This window comes from Bidens hawaiensis, unplaced genomic scaffold (assembly GCF_021521415.1).
Source record: "Bidens hawaiensis isolate Kalapana, Puna unplaced genomic scaffold, B.hawaiensis_p1.1 tig00013428_1, whole genome shotgun sequence".
In the NCBI taxonomy this organism is placed as follows: domain Eukaryota; kingdom Viridiplantae; phylum Streptophyta; class Magnoliopsida; order Asterales; family Asteraceae; genus Bidens; species Bidens hawaiensis.
Window position 1 is genome coordinate 340,190 of NW_027492139.1, and position 13,431 is coordinate 353,620.

The following is a 13,431-nucleotide window of genomic DNA, read 5'->3' on the forward strand; positions in this document are numbered from 1 at the left end:
ACGTTTACAACTTGATCACTACTTACTAATAAGTAAGTTTTAAAACAGATGTGATCATTTTACCAACATTTTAAATGTGTGCACATATTTTTGACACATTCCCTAAAACAGTAAAACGGTTTTAACCCATTAGCTAAAATCACGGTAAAAAAGAAAAGAAAAAGTAAATCATTGACCGACCTAAAAAACATAATGATGCACATAAATAAAAAAGAATAAATAAAGAAACAAAAATAAAGTGAAACAAATATTATTGTACTTTTGTTTGTAACTCCAAATAAATATCTTCATTCTTTCTCTCTAATTTCTCCCACCGTTTTCCGATTCATATTCGCCGGAGACTCGCCTGTTCTCCGATCAAACTCCGACTTGGTTTATGAGGTATTGTTTCTTTTAATCTTTTATAATATTTCAGATCTGGGTTTCAATTTTTTTTGATAAAATATTGAAGTTTTCTTGATTTTTGGTGATGGGTTTCAATTTTTTTTCAAAAAGATTGAAGCTTTCTTGATTTTTGATGATGGGTTTCAATCTTTTTGAAAAAAGATCAAAGCTTTTTGATTTTTGGTGATTGATTTGGGTGGAAACGAAAATTAGGGTTTCGTAGATTCGATTTTGTGTGTGTGTATTTGTATAAAAGTTTGAATTTTTTTATAAATTTAGACGGCTGGTTGATCATATGATAACTTTCTTGATTCTTTTATATCAAACTTTTTTATTTTTTTTTTAATTTTTAATTTTTTTTAATTTTTTATTTTGGATCTAATTTGATATTTGGTTTTGTGTTTTTGCAGCTCGAAGGAGAAGCCCACTCTAGGGTAAGTGTTAATGCTTTAATTATGATTTTTCATTAAAAAATGTATTATTATTATTATTAATTTTTTTTGGTTTATTTGATGTGGTATTTAACCTGATTAAAACAAGTTCAGTGATTTTTTGTGTTGGTTCATGTTATGGGTTGATAAAGACTTGGCTTTTTTTATTGTGTTTAATGTGATTTTGGCTTTCCTCCCTTATGCATAATATTCCACTCTATGTGGTCCTATTGTTGGTAACTTTTGTTTAGTTATCTTTGTTTTTATTCAGAATTTGACTAATCTTTTTGGGTCAAGTTATTGTTTAATTTTCCTAAACAAGATGCAATCTTTAGTACCATGATTTGGGAGCTGTAAAAGTTATTTCTACTTTGTAAATCAATTTATGGTTTTAGCTTTGATACTCTTTAATTTAAAGAAATATTGGACACTCTTAAATAATGGAATTGAAAAGCAAATGCATAATGCTTTTTGTTAATTTTTTTTTTTGAGATAAAAATTTCAGAAAAAATGCAACAATTAAGATCACATGTAGAACATTTGATCTTGTCCAGAGCAAAGTGTTCACTTTACCATTTTTTTTGTCAGATTCTAGTTAAAGTGTTACAACTTAAAAGCTAAAGTTCACTCCCTGATTTAGTAGTGGACCTGTTGTTCATAGGACCAAATATAGTTATCTATCGTTGGCATGATAGCACATAGATTTGGAGGTTGTTTATTTTACTGCACAAGAATATATCTTTGTTTTTTTACCGCACAAGATTTAAACCATATGGCTATGCAAATATACTTGGTTTTTTTAACTGCAGAGTATATATTTTTATGTTTTCTTGCATCCATCATTCCGGCTATGCAAATATATTAAGTTTAAACTGCACAATCTTTATGTTTCCTTGCATGCATCATTACAAACAAACACTTCAACCTTTATGTTCTTTGTTATTCAATCATATTTATGTGTACTTATAGTGGACAGCGGATCAAGACCCGCAAACGGAATATTGCAGCCCCTCTGGACCCTGCAGCATTTGCGGATGCAGTGGTCCAGATTTACTTGGATAATGCTGGTGATCTGGTATTACACTAAACTACTAAAATAAAGCAATCAACTTTATTATCTGGTTTCATGATTTTTTTTCAGTTAATACTTTTTACACTTATCCAACACCTATTCAATTGCAGGAACTAATTGCTAAGAGCATTGAATCTTCAGACCTTAACTTTAGCAGATATGGTGACACCTTCTTTGAGGCAAGTATCTTAACTTCATTTCTTCATTTTTAGTCTCATTGACTCATGTTTTTTAATTATAAATTGAACTTGTTTTTTACTGCTTTTCATCAGGTTGTGTTTACTGGAGGGCGTACTCAACCTGGAACAACTAAGCCTGATGAGGGGGAGCGTCACCCGTACTCTGTGTTAGACTGTGAGGCGAAACGTGAACTGATTTTGCCATCTGTAATCTACATTCAGAAGATTTTGAGGCGAAGGCCTTTCTTAATAAAAAATCTTGAAAATGTCATGCGAAGGTTTCTTCAGTCGCTTGAGTTCTTTGAGGAAAATGAACGAGTTAAGCTGGCAATTTTTACAGCACTCGCCTTTTCCCAAAAGTTGTCTGGTCTGCCACCAGAGACCGTCTTCCAGCCGCTTCTTAAGGATAACCTAGTTGGCAAAGGGCTGGTTCTTACTTTTATTACTGATTTCTTCAAGGAATATCTGATTGATAATTCCCTTGATGATCTTATTTCCATCTTGAAACGTGGCAAAATGGAAGACAATTTGCTTGATTTCTTTCCGTCTGGGAAACGATCTGCTGAAGCTTTTTCTGAGCATTTCACGTAAGTTATTATTTATTAAACTCTTAATTTTTTTTAAAAAAAAAGAAAAAATTTAATTTTATTTGTAATGTTGAAACTGCAGCAAGGCAGGAATGGCCTCTTTGGTTGAACATAACGACAAGAAGAACTTTGAGGTGAAGGTGAAAGAAATGAAATCTGCATTAACAACTCAGATATCGGAGGAAGCTGAGCTCTCTGAAGTGATAGAAACTGTGAAGCAACATGTTAAAGATGCTAAATTGCCAGAAATCGAGGTTGTGAGGATTCTTTGGGATGTTTTGATGGATGCTGTTCAGTGGTCAGGGAAGAACCAACAACAGAATGTTAACTCTGCTCTCCGACAGGTAAACTATAACGATATCTTGCATTATAAAAGCAGTTGTGTGGGTTTTAATTTGGTGATTTGTTTGTGCAGGTGAAACAATGGGCAAAGTTACTCAACACATTCTGCACAAGCGGAAAGCTTGAGCTAGAACTGCTTTACAAGGTTCAAGTTCAATGTTATGAAGATACAAAGTTAATGAAACTGTTCCCTGAAATTGTGAGGTCACTTTATGATCAAGATGTTCTTGCTGAAGACACTATACTTCATTGGTTCCGTAAAGGAACCAACCCGAAAGGAAGGTAATATATAGATTTATGCATAGTTATCTTTTAAACCCTTTAATGTTGAATGCATGTTATATTGCTGTGTGATAATGGTGACTGCAGGCAAAGCTTTGTGAAGGCATTGGAGCCATTTGTGAAGTGGCTGGAAGAGGCAGAAGAGGAGGAATAAACAGAGTCAGTCTTGTATTTGCCTATCTTATGTTTTCTCCATAATCAGTGTGTCAAAAACCTTAGATTTTCTGTCTGTACTTTCAATCTTGTTTTAGTTTCTGTCATTTGTCAAAAAGTGTATGGTTGCTTGGATTGATTTTAATAATTGATGTTTGTTGACTAATCCTATTGGAGCATATGCATAACTTTGGTTGTGTCTTCACCATCTTGTGGTGAGTTGTTTTTAGTTGATTACTGGTGTCTTAAACAAGCACCAGTGAACAAAAACTAGATATTATTGATATTGGCTTTTTTGCAAAATTTTAGGTTATTAAATAAGCTTTAATTTGGAAACTTGTCAACTAGTTTAAGTTGGTCAACCGCCTAATGGTAGGCCATGAGTAAATTATCTGAAGGACGAAAAGGTTAACTTTATTTTAATTTCTATTTTATAAAATTTTATACAACTGCTTATAACTTATTTATTTATTTGTTTGATTGATTACAGTATTTACTTTTATCATTTACCATAAACAATAATTACTGCCTAGGGGTATAAACTACCGAGCCAAGCCTCAATAAAACTCAATCTCAACTCGTTTAAACATAGAGAGATCAAGCTCAGCTCATGAATAGATAAATGATTAATGATAAGTAATCCAAGATTGGCTTGATAAAATATATCACAGAATAATAATAGGACTGGTAATTAGCATGTCGATTAATGCTATATACGTATATACATATAATTATTAATACATAGGTTCTAACAACCAACCCGTGGTTAAAAGTAACTACCAAAATAACTACTTTACTTGACCTGGTAACAAACAAACAGACAAGACACAGATATCTTCTAACAATGACCCTCCAGCTTCGGTTGTATTAGTAAATGTCCACTAAAAGTCTGATTTCAAAAGCTTTGATCGCGGGAAAACATTTATAGTTTCAAATGGATCTGTCTGCTCTACATGGATGTAATCCTTGGTCTTCAGAACCTGTAAAATGCATCGTATTAATACAAGCAAAATGATAACCAGTTAAGTATACGTGTTGAATATCATAAAATTTACCAATGTTTCAAAGAACATTCTTGAAGCTTCCTTGCGTGTTTTGCCAACGAGCAGATTGTTTATAGACACCATGTTCCTTCCGCGCTCTCCTTCCTTGTCAAACATAATTTGGAGGTATTTTGCAACAGCCCTAACCACCAATTTAAGTTGTCAACAAAGTGTAAAAACAGTAACTTCATTAACAACTTTGCTTAAGAATAACATGTGTGTATACGTACTTTGTACGGATAGACCATCCACTGTTGTCAATAACCCGTGTGGCTTCCACATCAGTCCCGTAATCAGCACCAGCATCCGCCCCGCCATCATCATCATCATCAAAATTCAAAAAATCTGAACAAGAAACCACCCGTTCAAATAATGATAATGCAATATATACAGATACATTTTTATTCATTTTAATGTCACAATGTATTAAGAGTGTAACGTTAGCAAGAATGCAAACCTGTATTATTTTCAACTGCAGGATGAGTGAACTCCTGCGCAAAAGAATGCAAAATAAGAATTTGGTATTAATCATTATTTTATAACAATGTAAAAACTAGAATTTAACTTACATCATCATCAACCCTGTTATCGGTGGGAATATCTTCAACATTCATTTCAGTAGTCTGACCTGGTTTTTCTCTTTCATCCAACAAAGCATTTTCCAAAACTAGATTGGTTTCCGTATCATTTGCTGCACCTGTTCCAAAATCTTCACCAAATATACCATTGTAAACCGAATTATGAATACCAGACTCAACATTTGAAGTTAAGGCTGCATCATCATGTACAATCTCTTCTTCATTTTTCCTACATTCAATGCCTTCTTGATCATGTTTTTCTTCTGATACTTCATTAACAGGAGCAACATCAACGTTGGTTTCAGAAGCTGTTATGTTACTTTCAAGAGGCTTAAAGCTGTTTGCATCCATGTCAACATATTGTAATTCCACTTTTTCAGTTGAATTAACACCTGGATCATCGGTTTGCAGAGTAGCATCCACCTGAACCTCGGTCACTGCTGTCGACATGTCAAAAGTATCACTCGGGACCACATCAGCATGTGTTGGTGGTTCAACCTCAGCGTGCATAACAGAAACTCCAACATCAGCATCCGGAAAGCTTTTTGGATCAATTTCCATTGCAGTTCTCTCCCCAAAAAGATCATGTGCCGAATTGAAGGGTTCTGGTTCTGTCACATGTTCAGTTGCAGCCATCTGTGGTGGTTGACTTCCATAATAATCTGAATTGACTGCAGTGTTATCATATGTGCGGTTGTCTGTCACCGTAGGAAACTCAACCAGCTGTGCAACAGAGGTAAAATTGGCATTTTCTTTGGGAACAGGATCAACCGGCCGTGCAACAGGGTCAAAGGTGACATATTCTTTAGGAACAGGATCAATCGGCTGTGCAGCATGGTCAAAGTTGACATTTTCTTTAGGAACATGGTCAAATGGCTGTGCAACAGGGTCAAAGTTGACATTTTCTTTAGGAACAGTTGGCCCAACTTCCATTTGTGTGTTCTTTTCATGATTCTGAGAAACTGATTTTGGGTCTTGTAAAGAAGCATCATCACGGGAGACAACAATTTTACTTAGATTATATAACTGATTGTGTAAAGAAGCCAATTTGGTGGACACCCCTGTAAAATAAGGCATTGTCAGTCAAGCATTTCTAATATTATTCTAAATGTTAAGATATGGTAAAACACAATTAATTTAGAGCAAAATGTATATCACTCAACAATGGTATCTAAAACAATCTATAAAGTATAAAATATAAATAAATAAATCAGTATAAGTTTTCTGCAAATGAACAAACTCACTGGTCAATATAGGTTCACTAAAAATTTCATCTTCCAAGAACTGTTTCTCCAGCATTGAAATTTCAGAACGAGTGCAAGGAGCTTTCTTTCTTAATCGCCGAATGTCCTCCGTGTTTGTCAATTGCTGACGGATTGTGCTGTTTGAGCAAAGAGAAATTAACCTTGTAAGTGTTCGCAGACAACAAATTAATAATAAAAAAACAAAGAATGAAATGGAACATACTCGCCATGCAAAAACATGTTATCATCCATGACCACCTTCCTTTTTGGAACACCAGTTTTGGGTGCGGTAGCTCGTCTACGTTTTGTAGATTGTGTCGCAACAGGAGGACTTGGTTTCATTTTTAATATTGAAGATTTCCTTCCAACTGTATACAAAACGAATCATCATCATTTAAGAAATCAACTGGAAATTTTTATTTTAAAAAAAAAGAATGGCATGTTTACCTAATATTGAAGACAACAAATCATCATCATTCACAACAGATTGTCCACTCGTATTTATGGTGAATGGACCTGACGACTGATTAAAATTTAAACTCTGAGCACTTGTATTTGTGGTGTGAAAACCCGAAGGTTGATTTAAATTTGAACTCTGAGCAGTCGTATTTGTGGTGAAAAAACCTGAATGATTTAAATTTAGACTCTGAGCACTTGTATTTGTGGTGAGAAAACCCGAAGGTTGATTTAAATCTGAACTCTGAGCAGTCGTATTTGTGGAGAAAAAACTTGAAAATTGATTCAAATTTATACTTGGGGCTGTAGTATTTGTGGTAAAGAAACCCGACGGTGCAGTCATATTTGTGGGGAAGAAACCAGAAGACTGAATTAAATTTATACCCGGGGCAGTTGTATTGGTAGTGAAAAACCCCGAAGATTGATTCATATTTAGACTCGGGGTCGTCGTGTTTGTGGAGTAGAAACCTGAAGATTCATTTAAATTCAGACTTTGATCAGTTATTGAGCTTTCAGTGAAACTGCGTTTTGTTCCCGTTGTTATGTCTTTCTCAATTGGTGTAGTTTCGGGTACAAAGCTTTTGGGTACTTCTGAAAGCCAATGCGGTAAAGAGAGCCGCTTCTCAGGTGCAGGTAAGTCATTAGCATAGCTATTGAAGTTTTCTACTTGAGGCTCCCTTTGAGTTACAGGGGTAGAAAAGTCATTAGAGTAGCTGTTGATGATGTTTTCTACTTGAATTACATTATCCACCCGAACATGATGGTTCTGATCAAATTGGGCATGATGAACTTCTTGGAAGTTTCTATTCAATGCTTCAGTTGCATGCGATCCTTCAACTGGAAAATAATCGCACATCTGATGTTAATTTGAGGACACTAGGAAGATTAATACCAAATTCTTAATTTGCATTCTTACCATTGGAATCATGGTTGGGGAAAGTATTGCATGGCCTAAGACTAGGAAGGTTAGAATCTGGCATGCTGTCATGAGAAAACAGAAGCGGAGTACCAACATGATTGACTTTATCAATGCTTGATTCCAATTCAGTGGTTAGATGAAATGTATTCTCCTGATTTCCTGCATAAATAGAAGGAAAATAATGATACTCCAAAACAACTTTATTAAAGCAGCTAGCTAGTGGGGTCTAATTAAACTACGAATAACATGCCTCGATATTCTATAAAATTTCCATGATTATCGTTGGTAGTCTGAACTCCAGTGTCCTGATTTCCTGCAATAATATGGAAACTTAAGATGATTTGTTTTAAATAACTTATGTACAAAACGTATGAACATACCTTGATGTTTTACAAAGTTTTGATGGTTATCATTGGCACTCTGAAATCCAGGGGGCATGTCACTGACATGTTGATTTTGATGGTTATCATTGGCAGTCGGAAATCCCGGGGGCATGTCACTGGCATGTTGATTTTGATGGTTAGCATTGGCAGTCTGAAATCCCGGGGGCATGTCACTGGCATGCTGATTTTGATCTTTATCATTCACAATCTGAAATCCAGGGGGCTTGTCACTGACATGTTGCTTTAGTAAAGCATCCACATTGGTAGGTTCTTTAGACACAGTTTGAGTTGGAAGTAATTCTGTAAAAGGTGTTGAACCAAGATCATGATGCCCGGTCTCCGCAACGTGAGGTGGTGATTTCGCATGCGACTCAAATAGATTATGATGTTCACGTGGGAAAACATTTTCTAAATTCTCCTTCACTACAGATTCGGTTTTGGCATGATTTTCTGGTTCATGATGATCATCACATGCAGAAGTTTCGTGAACGTTGGGTAAATTTGGTTCTTCCCATAGTCCCGGTGTACTTGGACCTTGGGCATAGTCAACTGGTTCATTATCACCATCAGAATCATCCAAATGCTGATACCAAAACCAACATATTTTATGTGAGGTTGAGAATTTCAAAATCAAAAGGTTAAATGGAAATAATAAATTCTAAGTTCTGTTATCAACCTCATTTCCAATGCCACCAGATGACTGAGGATGACTGCTACATTTAAGGGTGTATTTATGTTAAAACATGAGACTATGATGCCAAAAGTAGAAGAAATAATATATATTAAAAGAAAGAGAGAGAAAGATCATACTCTGAATTTGATGCACCGGCAGCAAGTTCAGGAGTTGCAGCCTTCTCAACCAATAGTTCCTGTTTCCACCAAGTTTCAAAATTTCAGTACTTTTAATTGATAAATGATATTCCATGCTCCCAATATCGCAGGTAGGGCTGGCAAATTGTGTCTTATCGTGTTTAACAGGTTAGAGATGACGCGATTAATACAAGTATCAAACGTGAAAACGACACGTTTAACACTTGGCTTTGGCGGTTTGAGTGTAGCGGTTATATGTTTTTAAGTATCAAGAAGGATAAATAATGAACCCTAGCATCCTAATTATAACTATTTTTTAAAAAGTATAAAATTTCATAGTGTACTTTTTTGCTAAATAGGTCTTATCGTGTATTAAACAGGTACCCAATTGCCAGCCCTAAATCGCAGGGTATGAGGGTAATTTCATATAATTACAGATATTTACCTCGTCAAGGTCCAAACCGGATGTATCACCATCACCGAATCTTTCTGTAAACAATGTAATGAACTAAAGAATAAGAATTGCAAATAAACTTAAACAGATCTCTTATTAATGAACACAGATACCAACCATCAAGTCCAAATTTAGATGTAGAGTAAATAACACCCTCCATAGTATCTTGTAGTGTGATTTGGTCCTTTGAACTGATGTGTTGATCAACATAATTACTGTAGATTATTTACATCAGCAAGCAAACATCTAAATTAGTGAAAAGGAGTAGCTAAGGTGTTATATTAAAATTGACAAGTGTAGCCCCTAAAAAGATATATGGTGACAAACTAACCCCTGCAGATCACTGTCTGGCAGCTCAAAATCATCTAGATCAAAGGTCTCTGGCAAGGTAATTGAGTGATATGGAGCAGTAGATTCTTCAGGAGGCAAGTCAACAGCAGTCGAGCGAAAGGCTTGTTTGACTTTAAGCAAAGCCTCACTGCAGTCATCAAAAAGGTAATTGACCTTTTTTGAGTAAATCCTAACCACACCAAGCAAAAGATGACTGGACAACCGCAGCGTAATAGGCATCTCGGGAAACAGTATTGAATCTGTCAAAACCAATCATAATAAATTAACAAGTGAAGCAGTTTAATTCGTTATCCGGGATGTGAAAACTAAAACGCTTGCTACATGTTAAGACACTGAACCCGCTTAAGTTTAATTTCCTACCGTTTGATTTCCAACCTACAAACTGTAAGCTTCAAACGTCTGGTGCTTCGCAAATTATTAAATGTCAGTCTGTCAGACCCCAAATCTATAGCATCTTACTTTCACAGAATTCACAAGATCCTAAAGTCGCCATATATTCACTATCAAGGGCATAAAACCTTTGGTTTAACAGTCGTTATAGATCATCAGCATAATTATTAAGCCCTTACTTCTTGCGCCTAGGCCCATTTTCCAGGCGAGGAATATACGCGCTTCTAGTTCCTAGACCCTCGCTTCTTGAAGTTGACGACACCTCTATTGGTATTGATGACGGATCAAGAACAATGTCCATTTGAACCTTTACTATTCATTACTTTTTGAACTTCTGGTTTTCATGTTTTAAAAATTTTGGTGTTTGAACCTTTTGTGCTTTACTTTGAACATTTTGTTGTTCAAGTTTTGGAATTAAATTTGAATCTTGACTCGTTTAGAACTTTTGGCACTAATTACATGATATTAAAAGTTATATAACAGCTTTTGTTTGTTTTATTTGAAGAATAGCATTATTTTTCTAATACATAATACATTTTAACTTTTTTTTATTCAAGTGCGCTTTTTTTTCTTAGGCCCTAACTTGTTTTGCACTTTGCGCCTAGGCCCCAGGCGAGGCCTGAGCAACTTGAGTGTAAAAAGATGAATCTTTATGTCATGATTTTTCCTATCTTCGATCGTCATATATCAATGGGCTTTGACTCTTCTGTTTTTTGGTATCTTCCAAAAGGAAAGAAGAATCTACAAAATCTTTCCTAAAAGGCTAAAAAGTGGAAACCAAGAAAACAAAAACTAAGAATTTGTAGCTACTTAGTCCCCACTTACACTATCGTCTAAGAACAACAAATATCAAGGTTGGTTTCTCTTACACTATAGGCCAACAAATTGCAGTTAATTCAGTACTAACTAAACTAAGGCAGCTCTCAATAAATAAGCCAAACTCACCAATTAAATATGTAAACACAAGAAAAATGATATAAAGTCACTAACTTTTGCAGAATTCCTACAGAAAAACAATATATATTATTATCATTACCTACAGAGACGCCGATATCGGTATCGGCAACTTGATTCTTGCGAAGCTTCCTTTCCAAATGTGCAGCGATCCATATCGTCCCTAACGGACCCTTTTTCGCCAATATGAACTGCGAATAAAACATCCTTCCTTTCCTTCTGAACAAACCCTAGTCTACACTTCCTTCAAAATCCCCAAATTCTTTGTTTATTCAGAGGTTCAATCAGGACCCCAACTCCACATAATCATTGATTCACAACCTCCCAACAACACTCTTATGAATAAAAACTGACCTAATTTAAGTACCCAGTACAGATCCTTGGAAACCCACCAATATAAACCCTAGATTTGGGATAAAGATGAGAGCTTGATGCAATTAGTTTCAAGATTATGGGTTTGAGCTACTTAATATGAGCTGTAGATACGTGTGTGGAGTGGAATTAGAGGGTTTTTGAATGCAAGTAAGTTTTTAGAGAGAGAATGAAAATGATAATGGTCAAAGAGTGGGTGTGTTTGTCTTTGAACAGTTGATTTTGAGTGTCATCATGTAATTATATCTATATCTATGCATGTAATAACTTTTTTTTTTTTTGAATGTTAATGCTTTCCTCCTACTATTTAGGTTAAACCGCCATTGTCAGGGATCGAACCCTGGACCTCTCACCCAAAGGCCAAAGCCTTTACCATCCCACCAAAGTGGAGATGGCTATGCATGTAATAACTGCATACAAGTCTTATTATTTATTATTAATAAAAACAAAAACATTTGGTTTTACTTTTATGGTTTGCTTGCTTGGATTTCATTTCGCATGTGAACTCATAGTTGATGAAACAGATGTTAATTTACGTGGTTGCGTTAGTGTGCCAACATTCCATCCTATATGTGTAATGACCAGACGTTTTTCAAGTATTGTTTTAATCTTTTTATTATATGTATTTGTTTTGTTTCACGTTCAATCAATTTCTATCTGGGTATGATTGATTTAGAAAGTTTCTATTGATATATATGAAATTGTCCCGCATACAAACAATGGCTTGTAAGTGTTGCAATGTTTGGGCTTAAACCACATCTATTAAAATGAGTTTCGATGTGTGCTCGGTCTTATTTAATCTCGTTTTCTTTCGAGCCTTTAGCTATAAAATCTTAATTAGTTCGGGTAACATTCAGCTCAGTTAGTCAGTTGAGTTGATAACTTAATGCACTTAATTGTGGAAATAAAATACTCGGTCTATACATGTCAACATCACATAAACACAAGAGTTATAAACACAAGAATTAGAAAACATGATATTTAATCATAACTTGTCACCTATTTAAAGTTGGTGGTTATAATTGAATTATTAATCACCAACCACATATATGATATAACTGATTTGTAATCACTAGTCAAAAACCACCTCATCATAATCATGACAAGTTGATCAAGCAAAACTGAAGAGCGATGGCTAATTGCTTGGTACCCCCAAAATGGTTTGTAACAACTAACAAGGCCAAATTGAGAAACTAGTGAAGTAATTTTCATAGAATTTGACTCATACAAACCTACAAGGCTACAATAATTTAATAATTGTCATATGTAAATACGATTTACAATTTACAATTATTTGTGCATTATATTAATAAAAAATGTACTTTTTAATAATATTCTAACATAAATTTCTATTTTTATGTAAATAACTGGATAACAAGTAGTCAAGCATGAGAGAAAGAATTTGATGTGGAATTCAGATCGATTCGAATTTCGAGTTCTTCAAGCCAGATTTGAATATTGAACACCCACGCCTACACGACCACACATATGAAAGTGTCCCCACTAATTTCGAAAGACATTGGTATTGTATTTTTGGGTAGCTAAGTTATATACATCCTCATCTGGAAGAGCCATTTCATGGTTTTAGCTGGTTTTTTAAGAATCTATTTATTTAATATGCATAAATATTTAAATACTTTTTAAAACTAAACACATTGTTTATCTGGTATTTTTAGTTCAATTTAACTGGTATTACTTGCTTTCGGGCTCACATTTATAAGCCCTCGATATTTTTAGCTGGCATGCGATAAAAATTAAAGTTTAATGTCTTCCATTTGTGATTAGTGAAATCTTAAGATTGATGGGACCATAACCATGAAGATATTTCACCCCATCATGTTTCTTCAAACTATATACAATCAAGTGTGAAATGCCGGAAATAATTTGGAATATTATTTTGAGTTTAGTGCAATCTATAATTATTTTTTCGTGTTATTATTTGTTCAATCACATGGTATGAAAATAGATGTTCGGATTTTATGATGAAATTTGTGGGTTTCTAAAATATTTATCAACTAGGGTATATGCCCGCGTGACACGCGGGTGG

General features: G+C 34.7%; 2 protein-coding genes across 3 annotated transcripts; one reads left to right on the forward strand and one right to left on the reverse strand.

Annotated features, from left to right (window-relative positions):
- The first annotated feature begins 265 nt into the window (after positions 1-265).
- On the forward strand, positions 266-3,635 carry LOC143544135 (uncharacterized). Its single transcript, XM_077036292.1, has 8 exons — positions 266-381; positions 795-818; positions 1,785-1,890; positions 1,998-2,066; positions 2,160-2,653; positions 2,736-2,997; positions 3,069-3,277; positions 3,365-3,635. The coding sequence occupies exons 1-8, from the start codon at positions 377-379 to the stop codon at positions 3,429-3,431; spliced, it is 1,236 nt and encodes a 411-aa protein (XP_076892407.1). The 5' UTR covers positions 266-376; the 3' UTR covers positions 3,432-3,635.
- Positions 3,636-4,125: 490 nt separating this feature from the next.
- Positions 4,126-11,572, reverse strand: LOC143544136 (sister chromatid cohesion 1 protein 4-like). 2 transcript variants are annotated; one of them, XM_077036294.1, is made up of 16 exons: positions 11,095-11,572; positions 9,649-9,907; positions 9,435-9,532; positions 9,309-9,352; positions 8,864-8,922; positions 8,730-8,763; positions 8,051-8,636; positions 7,668-7,829; positions 6,743-7,582; positions 6,519-6,663; positions 6,296-6,432; positions 5,043-6,112; positions 4,931-4,964; positions 4,704-4,818; positions 4,486-4,615; positions 4,126-4,410 (listed from the first exon to the last, which is right to left on the reverse strand). In XM_077036294.1, exons 1-16 carry the CDS (start codon positions 11,216-11,218, stop codon positions 4,312-4,314), a joined length of 3,936 nt encoding a protein of 1,311 aa, XP_076892409.1. In that variant the 5' UTR covers positions 11,219-11,572; the 3' UTR covers positions 4,126-4,311. The 2 variants fall into 2 exon arrangements, with proteins under 2 accessions (XP_076892409.1, XP_076892408.1); XM_077036293.1 differs by having other exon boundaries at positions 8,730-8,766.
- Between the last annotated feature and the right edge of the window lie 1,859 nt (positions 11,573-13,431).

What these genes read in the sequence shown, in the direction of transcription:
- LOC143544136 (XM_077036293.1), bottom strand. Translation starts at nt 11,218, where the DNA reads ATGTTTTATTCGCAGTTCATATTGGCGAAAAAGGGTCCGTTAGGGACG. An exon ending in CGATATCGGCGTCTCTGTAG is followed by an intron (nt 9,908 to 11,094) that starts GTAATGATAATA and finishes TGGTTTTGACAG; the next exon opens with ATTCAATACTGTTTCCCGAG. An exon ending in CTGGTGGCATTGGAAATGAG is followed by an intron (nt 8,637 to 8,729) that starts GTTGATAACAGA and finishes TTTTGGTATCAG; the next exon opens with CATTTGGATGATTCTGATGG.
- LOC143544135 (XM_077036292.1), top strand. An exon ending in AAGGAGAAGCCCACTCTAGG is followed by an intron (nt 819 to 1,784) that starts GTAAGTGTTAAT and finishes GTGTACTTATAG; the next exon opens with TGGACAGCGGATCAAGACCC. An exon ending in TTAACTCTGCTCTCCGACAG is followed by an intron (nt 2,998 to 3,068) that starts GTAAACTATAAC and finishes TTGTTTGTGCAG; the next exon opens with GTGAAACAATGGGCAAAGTT.